The sequence below is a fragment of the Copadichromis virginalis genome, linkage group LG7 (genome assembly GCF_057382275.1).
Source record: "Copadichromis virginalis isolate Kocher_CV1m ecotype Utaka linkage group LG7, C_Virginalis_male_GT1.1, whole genome shotgun sequence".
NCBI lineage: Eukaryota > Metazoa > Chordata > Actinopteri > Cichliformes > Cichlidae > Copadichromis > Copadichromis virginalis.
The window spans coordinates 53,200,545-53,213,441 of NC_140624.1; the positions used below are offsets into that span (position 1 = coordinate 53,200,545).

General features: G+C 41.5%; 1 protein-coding gene across 2 annotated transcripts in view; it reads right to left on the minus strand.

Annotated features, from left to right (window-relative positions):
• Nucleotides 1–1,893: 1,893 nt before the first annotated feature.
• The window catches only part of ttll11 (tubulin tyrosine ligase-like family, member 11), a 28,707-nt gene continuing 17,703 nt past the window's right edge, over nucleotides 1,894–12,897 (minus strand). The window contains exons 8-10 of one of the 2 annotated variants that reach the window (XM_085464141.1): nucleotides 7,077–7,322; nucleotides 5,650–5,756; nucleotides 1,894–3,382 (exon numbers count right to left, since the gene is read on the minus strand). In XM_085464141.1, coding sequence (XP_085320267.1) covers nucleotides 3,072–3,382; nucleotides 5,650–5,756; nucleotides 7,077–7,322 — 664 coding nt within the window. In that variant the 3' untranslated portion in view covers nucleotides 1,894–3,071. Of the gene's footprint in view, nucleotides 3,383–5,649; nucleotides 5,757–6,058; nucleotides 6,239–7,076; nucleotides 7,323–12,897 lie in introns of those variants that run through there. The other variant, XR_014921448.1, reaches the window with a different exon arrangement.

Consider the following 12,897-nt stretch of genomic DNA (forward strand, 5'->3'; position numbering starts at 1 on the left):
GTGCAAAATGGGCCAAAAACAAAGAAGAGAGACGGACTCACGACAGAAAAGCCGATCAGCTGATCGTTAAGCAGTTTCATGATTGAAGTAGCAGCAGGAGAGAGAGAGAGAGAGAAGAGGCCGTCGCTCCACATGTCTGTTGTTAAGCTTAACATGGGAATGCTTTACAGACATTCAGAGATAATGTTATACACTTACTTTACTTCTCTCTGGGATCACTTTCTCTGAGATGAAATGCTGGTTTGGTAGCAAGGCTACAAATACACACAGCTGCTCTATCACGTGCTACAGTTATGAGCCGAGTTACGCTGTGTAGCAAGTTTTGTGAGGTCCTTTATTGATATTTAATGGATCGATTACATTTTTTATTTCTCGCCGATATCCGATCCAGTAATTTGGGTCAGTATCGGACCGATACCGATAGGTAATATCGGATCGGTCCATCTACTAATGACTAGCCTTACCGGTGCCCACTGGTCAGATTCAGGATTCAAAGATACCAAAAGTTGAAAAAACACAGTCACCTGCTTCAGATGAGATGGTTTCCCGTCCAATGCGGAGTGCATACATCATTTCCCCTTCAATCCAGTTTTGATCTAACTAAAATGCTTCATCAAAAAAAAAAAACCAGACACTTCCTGGATATTGCACAGTGGATCAAAATCTGCCCAGATTTTTCTGTATTCATAATAACTTTAATTTTGAAAATCACAGCTAGGAGCTCGTGGAAGATCCTGAATCCAGCAACCAGCTGGGGCTTTTCTGTGTGGAGTTCTCCCTGCGTCTGTGGGGTTCTCTCCAGATACCTGGCTCTTTGCCACAGTCCAAAGACATGCACATTGAGCTAAACTGGTGTCTTTCTGTGTTCCTCACAATCATCTGGCAACCTAACCATACCCTATGCTAATGGTTGGGATTTCCTAGCTAATTAGCGCAACATACTGAAAATTGCCAAAGATAATACAGTTTGACAGACTTAAAATAGTACTGTTTCACCAACAAAGTGATTCCCAAAGAGCTATTAGCTGAAAATGTGGCATTTTCCAGCATGGTGTGCACTGTGTCATTAAAAACTTGAGGAAGTACAAGACAAAAAGAAGTAAAAGAAGTAGCTAACCTTAAAAAAACAACAAACAAACAAAGCTCCAATTGATGCATCTGGTGTTAAGGAAAGGAAATGGAGAAAAGGCTGAAGTTGTGTGATTATTTGTGTTTCATATACCATTACTTCCATTTATATTTGAACATTTGAATAATACCCTGCATCGATTCTCAATTTGTCTAGCAAAATATAAAAAAAAAATGAGGGGTGCCACAAGATTTTTGCACGGTACTGTATGTGACGAGCCTTTTCATTTTATAAACGAGAAACCCACAGGCTGGTCTTAACACAGAACAACAACTAACAAAGCAAGCACAGAGTGATGAACTTGAATTTAAAGATATAATTGTAGTGACACTCTTCCAATCTGTGCTTTTACACACACCAACTGGGGTCATGAGCAAGCGCTTCGGAGCACCGCTGGTTATTAGCAGCAGCGACAAAAGAACCGTGATGACTAAAGATGGCGGAGCTGCAGCATCAGCTGGCACTGGCAGCCTCTGCAACAGAAGGTCGGGGAAACATTGGCAGATGGCTGTGCTGCGAAACAGATCTGCCGTCTTAAGGCGAGTAAAAAGCGAGCCGTTTTTAAATTCATCCATCAGCCTCGTTGAAGACGGCGGCGTAAACAACTCAGAGTGCCAACCCCGGTGCCATTATGTGCGACAAATGGTGCCCTTTAATGAGCTCACAGGTGAATTCGCTCATAGGTGCTATAACAATAGCGCACACACGAGTCGTACATTAATATCAGGTCGTTATCACGGCCGCACGAACCCACACATCTCCAGTTCAAAGAGCAAAATGTGTTTATTTCGTTTGATAGTGTTATCAATACATGTCATTCATGTTATGTGCCAGTGTTTAATAACTCATACATCTACTTCACATCATGAATACAGTAAATAAGTTAGCCCTACAGTATGTGTAGCAGAAATCTCTTAAATATTTAGTTCAGTCTGTTTTCCACAAGCTGCCACACTGCACTTCTTTCATTGGTTTAGTAATTTTAGCATAAAAGAAAAAGACAAGCGACCTTCCAGCAGCAGCTGCCATGTTACTCTGGAATTATGAGGCATTCGGTTTTCTAACCAAATCTCATTTAAGAATCTGTGAAACATTTTCGCCATGCAATTATTTCTAGACATCTATGTCCAATGGCAGTTGTGTGGCTACATTGTAAAGAACATAATGGCTGGAGGTCTTGCGGCTGCCTGACTGGAATAGCTGCTTGAACTGAAAGAGGATAAGTGGCCGCGCGGCCCTTTTTCCCTTTGAATACTTATTCACTTAACTCGTCGCTAATGGGCTCGTGGAAGGCGCACAGCTGAGCCGCTCACTGTCAACAGGCTTTCGCCGCTAAGCTAAATGCAAATAAATACAGCGGTGACCACACACGCGCACACACACAAGTTCAAACAGTGAGCGCACAAATGCCCAGTCACGTCCATTTCTGTGCAAAAGTAATATAGCTGAAATATTTGCTGTGCAAATTCAAGAACATAATACACTGAGGATTCTCCCTTTTCCTTATTTTATGTGTGATGTGTGGAGCGTCTAATGTTATCCCTGAAAAGAAAGTTTGTTTTACCATAAGGGTTACCAGACAAATGTGAAAGGGAGGCATATAGCTGCCTTCTAGAATCAGTAAGTCAATTAAAAGCAGCCATTTCCTCCTCCTGACCGGATCGTGTTCTTCATATATGATCCTACCGGGAGGATGGGAGGAAATGCACCGACCTCCTTATATCTTCTTCCATTTCCATTCCAACAACCCCCTGCGGGCATCTTCCTCCTCTGAAGAAAAAGCAATCAGTAAGAGAACAGTGCTCCTGCGAGTCAGCCAGCAGGGCATCGGCTCGTCCTTCTCTGGGGCTGCAGAGGAGGGGTGGACACCTAACTCCTCTGCTCCTGTGGAGAATGCTAAAGGCAGTGTTTGGGGGGGGGGTGGATGACTAGTTCCCTCTCATCAGTTCTCCACATTTGCTCTGAGCGAGCGTGGCTTGAATCTTTGATGCCGGTAGTCCTGGCTGGCCGCCCTTCGGAGGGGAGCCGGAGAGCTGAGCTGAGGGTTGGCGAGGCACGGCGCCTGAGTTTTGACGGTTCGCGGCAGCGCCCTGCTGCAGCTCAGAGAGCGCCTCTCCTCGACGCCCGACTGAGGCCCGAGCTGAGACTCGCACAGCTCCAGCAGTGACACTACCTGCTCCCTCAGTGCCAGGGATTTGAACCTGCGAGCTGCCAAGTAGAAAAAGGCTTCGACGAACGCCTGCAAGCCCATCCCTGTGAAGCAGAAGGCCAGGTTCATTAAGTCAGTAATTTCATACTGCTACTAGGTGATAAACTAGCAATTCTAACACAAAGAAGAGCTTGACATTTCCCTAAAGAACCTTAGCAGCTTTATGAAGATCAAAGCATTTTTTTGTTCAGCAACTATGAAACCGCTGTGAGTTAGATTAGCTTAGCAAAAAGATGGGAAAGAACTGAGGAAAGCTAGTCTGGATTTGTCCAAAGGTAACAAAATCTACCTGTCACCACCTCTAAAGGGCCCTAATTAGCTTGGCTGTTATGTAAAGACCTGCCAGCGAAGTGGAACACATGGGCAGATGAAGAAGCTTCTAATGATCCAAACTGTTCTGACAAAAAATATCAAGCTGGGTTGTTAACAAGGCGTTTGATTGCACATTAGAACAGAGAGCGGGGCTTTGACCGAGGTCTGTGCTTCTGTTTAAGCCAGATAGAATTATAATTTTACACAACTTTCACTTTTCACTTTTTCAGTCGAGACCTTCGGCCCACAGTTAATGAATGTTGAAATGTTTGCCGTCACAGTCACAGTTCTTTAAAAAAAAATGGTTGACTCATTGTGTAATGTAACAGTCCTACAATGGTCTTATCGTTATGAAGGTTAGAGTATTCAGCGTTTGCTCCAATGACATTTTATAGTCTTACAGGCCTGGAGACTGGTTGCCGACCCCCTAGCAACCACCAATCTCTAGGTAAAAGTGTATTCCCTGACCTGGTGAGTGTTTGCTGGAAGGTTGCTGGGAGGTGTTAGTGTGAGGCTGGTTGAAAAGGCATAAAGGCTTGTAGTTGCTTTGCTCGCTGGCAGGTTGCCATGGTCGCCCTGGGTTTGTGTTAAAGACCCCAATGTGGTCTGCAAAGACTACTACTACTTGCCAAGCGGTAGCAAAGCTATGAAAAGTGGGAAATAAACTTGAAACAGAGATTGTTCGCCTTAAAAGTGAAACCTGCACCTTTTGAAAAGTGTTGACGCAACAAAGGGACAACTTTTACTTTGAAGGCACAGATTCTTCATTTCCAGTTTCTGCTGCACTTCTTTCAAGTTTCACTGCAGCTCAGAGAGAAAATGCTGAGGTTCTGCAGGCAAGTCAGCATCTTCCATGCAAACTATGGGCAACAGAGGCAATCTGCTAGCTACTATAGCACTCCCTTAGAGACCAATTTAACCTGGTGTAAACCCCTAGCAACCACCTGCTAACCAATCATGTAATACACATTTTAGCAACTGGAGGCTGCCAGGGGTCACCAGCCAGTGAGGCCTCACGCCTGAATTACGTTTCTACGGTGAATCTATGGCATAGCCTATGCAAGAGGATGACACCATTGCCACATTTATACTTCCACAGTTTTGTACTTGTAAGGATTTACAGTAAGTGTTGGGACATCTCTACGATCATTAACATTAACAGGGTGAACAAAGTGTATTAACAGTAATGCAATACAACGTCTGAATATCATTCTCTTAGATTTGAACGATATCATCTAAACCTTGAAAGTGGATATTTTACAGTAGTTTGTAGGTTGAGTAGAACAACTTATATATGTAATCATAACACATAAGAAATGTTTGTTGTACCCTTGAAGAGGCTGGCATCATTTTCTAAAGCATAACTCAGTTAAATGATTTAATGAGACGAGAGGAAAGTCCAACCTCCATCTCTGAAGACTCTCACTTGAATTTTAGGTTTTACAGATTTTTCTACTTTCTCTGTTCTCCACCTAGAAATCGAAGAGATCCATAGTGCAAGAAAACATTTAGATGTAATTTTTTTAATTTGTCGCATATCCCAAGTCTAACTGGAATAGATATATTTGTGAATTCTAAGTTTTATCCCAGTTCTTGGTCCCTTACAAGTCCTCCAGTGCACCCACACACACACAATAACAGACGCTGACTCCAGCCTTCCTGAATACGTATGAGCTTATTCTAAATTCAGTCCACAATCTCCTCCGTACAGGCCCCTCCATGCTCGTCCATGTGATCTCCATCCATCCGCTCCGCCTCGCAAACATTCCTCGGAAGGTGCAATGTCTGAATAATTCATGTCGGGTAGTCTTCTCCATTGTCACAGTGTGATCTTTGCTCATTTCAATTACAGTGTCAGAGGAAATCTGACAAAGAATGACAAGCAATTATCTCCAAGCACAGTATTTGCGCCGAGTCTCGAGGACACCCGTGCTCTCTGTCCTCCACATATTTTTTCCCTTTGTGATAATTTATTGTGCGTTTGTGAGTATGGCGTTACCTGCTTCTCTGGAGTCGGGCGTCGCGCCTGACCAGCGGCGTGTGATGTCTATGTAGAGGATGTCCACTGAAGCCATTGTGAAGTTGCTGCCACTTAGTTTACAAGTCCTGAAAAACATTACAGGAAATCTAAAATAAGCTCCATAATGCAATTCTTAGCTTACAAACACATCGTGTGGTTGCTCTGAAACCTGTAGAAAGCATTCAACATTCATGCTTCCTTTAAATAAATGAAGGGAGATTCAAAGACCACAACCACTGAATGTTAGATTCCAGCCTTGCTCCTTAGATATGGAAAAATATTGATCTCACATTTATTTATATATATATATTTATATTATGTAAAGCATATCATCGAAATTCCAGATTTGCAGTTTTATGTTGAGAAGCATGAATTGTGCAAGATTTACCCTAAAGCAGTTTTCCACAGCACGGTGAACCCCCTTTGGCATCTTTCCTCCTGCATGACTCGCCTCTCTGGGATTCTCTCTTCATGTCACTTATTAACCTCTTTAGTTGGGAGATGTTCCACCAGGTTCTTTTGTTAGCACCACACAACTCTTCAGTCATTTGTTGCCCACGTTCCAACACTGCTGAATCACTGTATGTGACTTTATTTACATACAGCTTACATGGGCAGTTATGTATAAAGAAACACATGTACTTTTATAACAATAAGCACTGAGTGTGTTAACCTTCAGCAGCTCATTCTCTAGACAATCCTTTCTTTAAAGACAGAACAAATTTTGGGGTCAACTTAACCACAAGGCAGATATGTAATGTAAAAGCGAGGTCAGAGGTCAAATGTAAAAAGGTATTTAGATTGTGATATCAGAATCCCCATATACCCGTATCACTTCCTGTGTATTACCAATGCAAACAGAGGCAGCAGGACTGTAAGCATAGTTTTAAAGATGAAAGAGATTTTTGAAACTTTGCCTTATTTGACCTTAAAGAGGTCAGAAGTCCAAAGAAACATGATATTTAGATTCAACCATCCATCATTCCCTACATGCCTATATGCTGTCAATGCAAACAATGGCAGTGAGAAACAGTTTTAAATAGCTCTATATAGCATTATTATCACTCTGACCTTCAGATCGATCACTCTATTGATTTTGAAGGAGAGGTCAGAGGTTAAATGTCACATATTAATTTAAATCTTTATTCTGTACTTTATATAGCTTGACAATACACACCACGCTTGTAAGAATCATAAGTTATAAGGCCTTGTGTCAATTTTCTACCAATAAATCATTAAGTTGACTTTGAAGACGTTGGTGGATTTAAGACACATTTTAATGGATTGTAAGAGGTGCCCGCTGTACACCCCTACAAAGCTTCATGAGGATCAGAAAGAATGGCACACAATCAAACACCGCCAAAAACATAACCTCCTTGGTGGTAGTAATAAATAATAGTACCTACCTGATGAAGGTCCGAAAGGCAGTGGGGCCAAGGCGCATGTTGCCCTTCACACCAAGGAAGCGTATGAAGAGAGCTGCGATTCGCTCCACTAGCCGCAGGTAGTTGAACTGCTTGGAGTACTTTGGGTAGACCTGCTTCAGACACAGCGAAGGCAAAGTTCCCGTTTCATCTTGGCTCTTCTCTTGTGTTTCTTCTTCCATGGGAATCTCTTCTCCTTGTTCAAACCCACCGGCCCTCTGTTGGGGACTGTTGGTGTAGAGTAACAGGAAAAAAACAAAGAAAAGCAAAACAGCTTTAATTTAAATTAATGAACGGATTCATTTTCAAGCTTGGTGAACATTAAACCAACAAGGTGCAGATACAAGAAAGAGATTCAAAACGAAAAGGTTGATTTCATATTGACGAAAAAGTTGATACTTGTCACTAAATTTGGAAAAGCAAATAAGTTAAATGGTCCAGACAGGATTGGTCGTTTGATAGAAGCAACATGAGACTCATCCTCCACCGGGCTATACACTGTTCTCTATTACTCAGTAAAAACATCAACTCAATTTCAACCTTAGGTGATGGACGAGCTGTGCTTTTAGAAGTTCATTTATGATGCTTTGAATTAAGCAGACCAACATAAAAGCACTCATACCAGTTTACTTAAAGTGACCAAAAGAAGTCTGTGAACCTTTGATTCAGTCCATCGACCTCCTGTTACACAAAAGCTGGATCAGAAAACAGTGTACTGAAGTGCTTCCATGCAAGCAATGCAGTACCACCTTGTTATCAACATACACAGACTAAAAACAGCCTGAATAGCCTACATGTTGCTTTATAACACCGGTAATTAAGCTGCAATTCAATTTTATTTATACAGCGCCAAACCACAACAACAGTCACCTCGAAGGTCTGTATATTGGAAGGTAAAGACTCTACAGAGAAAACACCAGCAATCAAAACACCCACTATGAACAAGCAGTTGGTGACAGTGGGAAGGAAAAACTCTTAACAGGAAGAAACCTCTGGCAGAAGCAGGCTCAGGGAGGAGCTGCCATCTCATTAGGGGTGAGGGGGGGAGACAGGAAAAAGACACACTGTGGAAAAATGGTCCATTAATGGTCAAAACTTTAAAAGAGCAGAATCCTGAACATGAGTTTTTTCCACTGCTAATGCACGTTCAAGGTGCCCAATATTTTATCAGATGAAAACAAAGCTGCCTTTTTTCAGAAAACAAGTGACACCAAGACTAATCCGTCTACTTTAAAATCTCACATCCTTCTGCTTGTCAGACGAAACAATGAATATATGAATATTAGATAAATGGAAAACTGTGATGGATAATAGTACTATTTTTTTAATTCTCTGTTATAAAGATAATCCTTAGGGAGAGAAAAAAAGTCAGCTATGCTTAGTTACCATGCTGCAAATTCAAAATCCGTCATGTCATGTTTTCTCCATTTTACTGTCACTCTGTCCCTTCTACCAGCTATCCCACTGTAATATTCCTGAGGGACAGGATGCCTTTTACAGGGAATTAACGTAAACTGCAAGGATTGTGCGTTTCTGTCCTTGGGAGCTTTTTTGGGTGTGTACACACTGTGCTTGACTGACAACCTCCCTCCTCTCACCTGGCAGGTCAGAACAAATTATACCTTCATCATTCCTTTTTGGAACATGAAGTGCTGCGACCTTAAAACACCCCTATAAAAGAAACTTAACTAAAAGCCAGAATAAGTAAAGAACACCTGTGCGAGTTTGCAGCAGGGGCTAAAAGCACAACTGCAATCGTGCACATGTGCATCAAGAAACGCATACAACAAAAGGCAACACTCAAGGGGATAAGAACACCGCCGACTTTTTATGAGGCCGCTTCGTTCTCCATGAATTAGTAAGCAGTGTGAATGGCACTGAGCGAGCGCTGCTGAATGTTTAATAGAATCAATCATCCCTCGAAGCCAGGACGCCACCCACATCTATTTAGACAGGACAGGCTCTGCTAAAAACGGACACGTCTTCAACAGAAGCTGACAAGCAGACAGACAGTGAGGCGAATGTCTACAAACATTCCTGCAGAGGGAGAGAAAAGCTGATGGGTGGTGAAGGAGAAAAGGTGAAGAATGGGAGGTTTTTAAAAAAAGACACACAGAAGGCAAAGCGTATGTACCCAATTTGTTGTCATTAACTGACAATGGGAACCTTTTTTATCTTGATGTGTGTGTGTGTGTGTGTGTGTGTGTGTGTGTGTGTGTGTGTCCGAGGTGTTCCCAGTAGGAAAGCTGGAGAAAAAGCCTCAACTTTAAACACAATTAACTTCCCTCAATCTTTCTTTCCTTTTATGCAGATGATGCTTTTCTAATAATGTGCCTCGCCCGCTATTTTAGGTATGGCCACAGATCTCACTTTTTTTTTTTTTTTTGTTCTCGCTGCACTCACCTTTCATAATGGCTCATAAATCACTCTCAGAGACATCATACATAGGATTAATGAGCTGGGGGAGAGAAGTGCATGTCTGAGAGTCACTGATAGCATCACCCAGTTCTTCTTAGAATTCCTCATTTATCTCCTCGCCCTTCTCTCCAAAATGCCATTTACCCCCCCTCCTCCCTCCACCGCCAACTATTCTGCCATTTCATATTTGCTTTATCTCTCTTCTATAAGCCTGCCTCGATCATTTAAACAGCAACACAGCTTTTGGGGTATTTTTTTAACTCAGCTGCTGCTCTTTAGCGCGTGTGCCTGGTCAGCTCCCCCCGTCATTTCACTTCATTTTAAACCAGTAAAATTCATACTTGGCTGAATTCAGTCTGAACTCTGTGTTCTGACTGACTGGATCTCATCCATCCCACTGCAGACCAGCTGTCAGCAAACACAATGCACGTATTTTCTTATTGGCAGACCATCTGTGCAGTAAACAGATTACTTAACCTGCCATAACAATGTTTGTGCTCCAGAAAGACTGCTTGTTAATAAATCTCAAATTCTGCAGAATTTTAGAAAAAGAGAAAGAGAGCGAGTTCCCTCTGCTAAAACACCAAATCTGTATGAAGCAGAAAGGATTTCTCTAACAAACCTATAATCCACTAGATCCCTGAGATTTTTAATTTTGAGTAACTGTGACTTCAAAAACTACAAAATACCAGCCAAACCATGATTAATTCCTAGTTCTTAATGTCCATAAGTATATTACTCCTAATGCCGCTTTAGACTTTTTATCCAGCATCATAAATAACAGTTTAACTGGGTTCTGGCAAAAGCACTGGAATAAGTATTATCGGATACTGGAGCACCTGCATAGTCAGTGTACAGTCATAGATCAGATTTGACCCGTTCAATGCATTTTACTTTAGCAGGACTTTCTCCTGTTACACTGACTAACTGTTTAGTTCCACATCTGTCCACTCGAGTAGCTCGAGACACCAACCGTCTGCCACCTACAATCCACATCTTGCGTCAGTTGATCTCAATAGGTCACATGATAGGGTGAGACAAGGTCACAGCAGTTTCAACCGAAACCTCTGCAGATAATGACCCACACCCTTTGTCACAGCTTGGTTCATGATCAATAGTGAGTCAACGTCTGCCTTAAGGGACAACTTCCACTAGGGTTTAAATACGTGGGACTTTCCACCATTTGGTCTTAGAAGCGTCTCGGATGAGAGCTGAAACATCTTCAAGAAATGTAAAGAAGTTCAGTCGCTTTTCTTTCCAAGCTTCTTAGACTACCATGACCTGGATGACTGAGAACCTACACAGACATACTGCCATTTAATGTGTTTGTTTAGTTTGTTTAAATCACAGCAATCGCACTGTGTGGAGCTGAATGATTAAAGAGTTCCGTTTTTGCAGCTGTGTTGTTGGCTGATGATTACATTTTTCGGCGCTGAGCCAATCTAACGGCTAATTTAATAAACATTAGCAATGGCTAGTTGGGACATGCTTACCATTACTCTCTTCAACCACAAGACTTTGTCACCATTTGCACAGCTGACAGAACAATTCCCTGTAATCACAACGTAACTTAAAGATACTCTGAATCTTCTTGCTTCCTTTTAATTATGCACCATGGTTGGATAACTGCTGTTAAAATAATCACGTGCTTAAATAAAATATCAGGATCATTTTATTACGTTTTCTTTGGTGCTGATTTGAGATATCTTTTCTGAGATGTACTTAATAATTTACTTACAACTTTGTTACTGGTACCCAGCTGCATGCACATACTATTATGTGAAGTTCTAAGGGTTCTGAGCCAATATAAAACAAGCAATAATGTGCAAAAGTCTTGACCCACCCCTCTCTTTTCTTTGCTAGGAAAATGGGAAGTATGTGCAGCACTTTACTGAAGTGGAAATACAGCATATAAGGCAAAAACAGCACAATTCTAACAATATTAATCAATATTTGGTATGACCACCTTTACTCTTGAGCACAGGCACATACGCGTCTCTTAGGCAAATTTTCTTCTCTTTTCTTTTAGTCTTCAGGAATATCCCACACTGCTACAATAGTGCTCCATTTCATTATTTTTGTATCCAGGTATGCTTTTACTGCACTCACAGTATATTTGGGATCATTGCTGCACTAAGGGATGAAGTGGATTCATAACTCCATTAGATCTGTTGCCACTGATTTTCAGTCCAGTTCTCATCTAATTTGGCGTAACCTCAGCCAAGGACATGACTTTCAGATACTGCTCATCTTCTGCAGATAGTCTTTTATTCCCCCAACTTCTTTTGTCCTTCACTTTTCCAGTTTCCTCAAATTCTTTAAGGACACACTGAACACCATGCTGAGATATGCCACATTATTAGCTGATAGCTCTTTGGAAATCACCTTGTTGGTGCTTTTTATACTTAAATGTTTCATAAATTAGTGTTCAGTGACCTAACAAAAAAAAAGAGAGTAAAAAAAGCATTCCTTCGGAGCTGGTCAGGTACAAAGACTCGACTGAAAATGAGTGATGAAGCAGCCAAAGTCCAAAGAAAAACTTTGCAAGATCTTCAAAAAGCCTGGAGAACTATTGCTCAAGAGTACTCTAAAAATAACATAGTCTGCATCCTTGGAAGCACAATATGAAGACACGAGGGTTGACTGAGACTTTTGCACAGTATTGTGTAAGGGACTTTAGATTAAATGATCAGGGGTCTTTGGCTTTTCAATATATAATAATGTGTATGGTAGTGTATTAGCTCAATGAATGAGTTAAGAACACAGATGCACAAAAATAGAGCAATGCATGGGAATCTAAGATTACATTTAAAATAGGCAAATCACATTAACATGTTAGTGGTCATGACTTTAGTAGTTATGTGGGCAATGTGCCTAACCAGATCTTTTTAACGTGCACAACAAAGCAGAATTTCCGATAAAGAAAATAATCTGAGGAGGAGAGTAAAGAAAAAAAAGGTGATGGAAGGATGGGCAAAGTGAGAAAAAACGGAAGAAATTGAGATGGTGGCCGAACAGAAGCTGTAAATCCTATTGTCATAAAAGAAAAACAGACTGAGGGTGAGAAAACAAAAAAAAAATAAAAACCTAATGTAGGAGGAGATTTATTGTCAGGCACCACACAGGGCCAGTCAGCCAGAGAGAGATTGAGCCACCAGACTCGTACAGTAATGTGTGAATTTCCACCACGGCTCAGCTGAATTTAATTTTTCCATTTAACAAGCTTAGGGAGAGCTGTTGAGCAGTGCAGAGCAGGACTCCGAGGAGGGATGGGAAGAGTGAGATATCATGTCCTTAAAAAGTGAACATGCAGACAAGAATGCAAGGACTTCAGGCTTTGCATGCGTCTGTATGTGTGTGTGTGTGTGTGTGTGTGTGTGTGTGT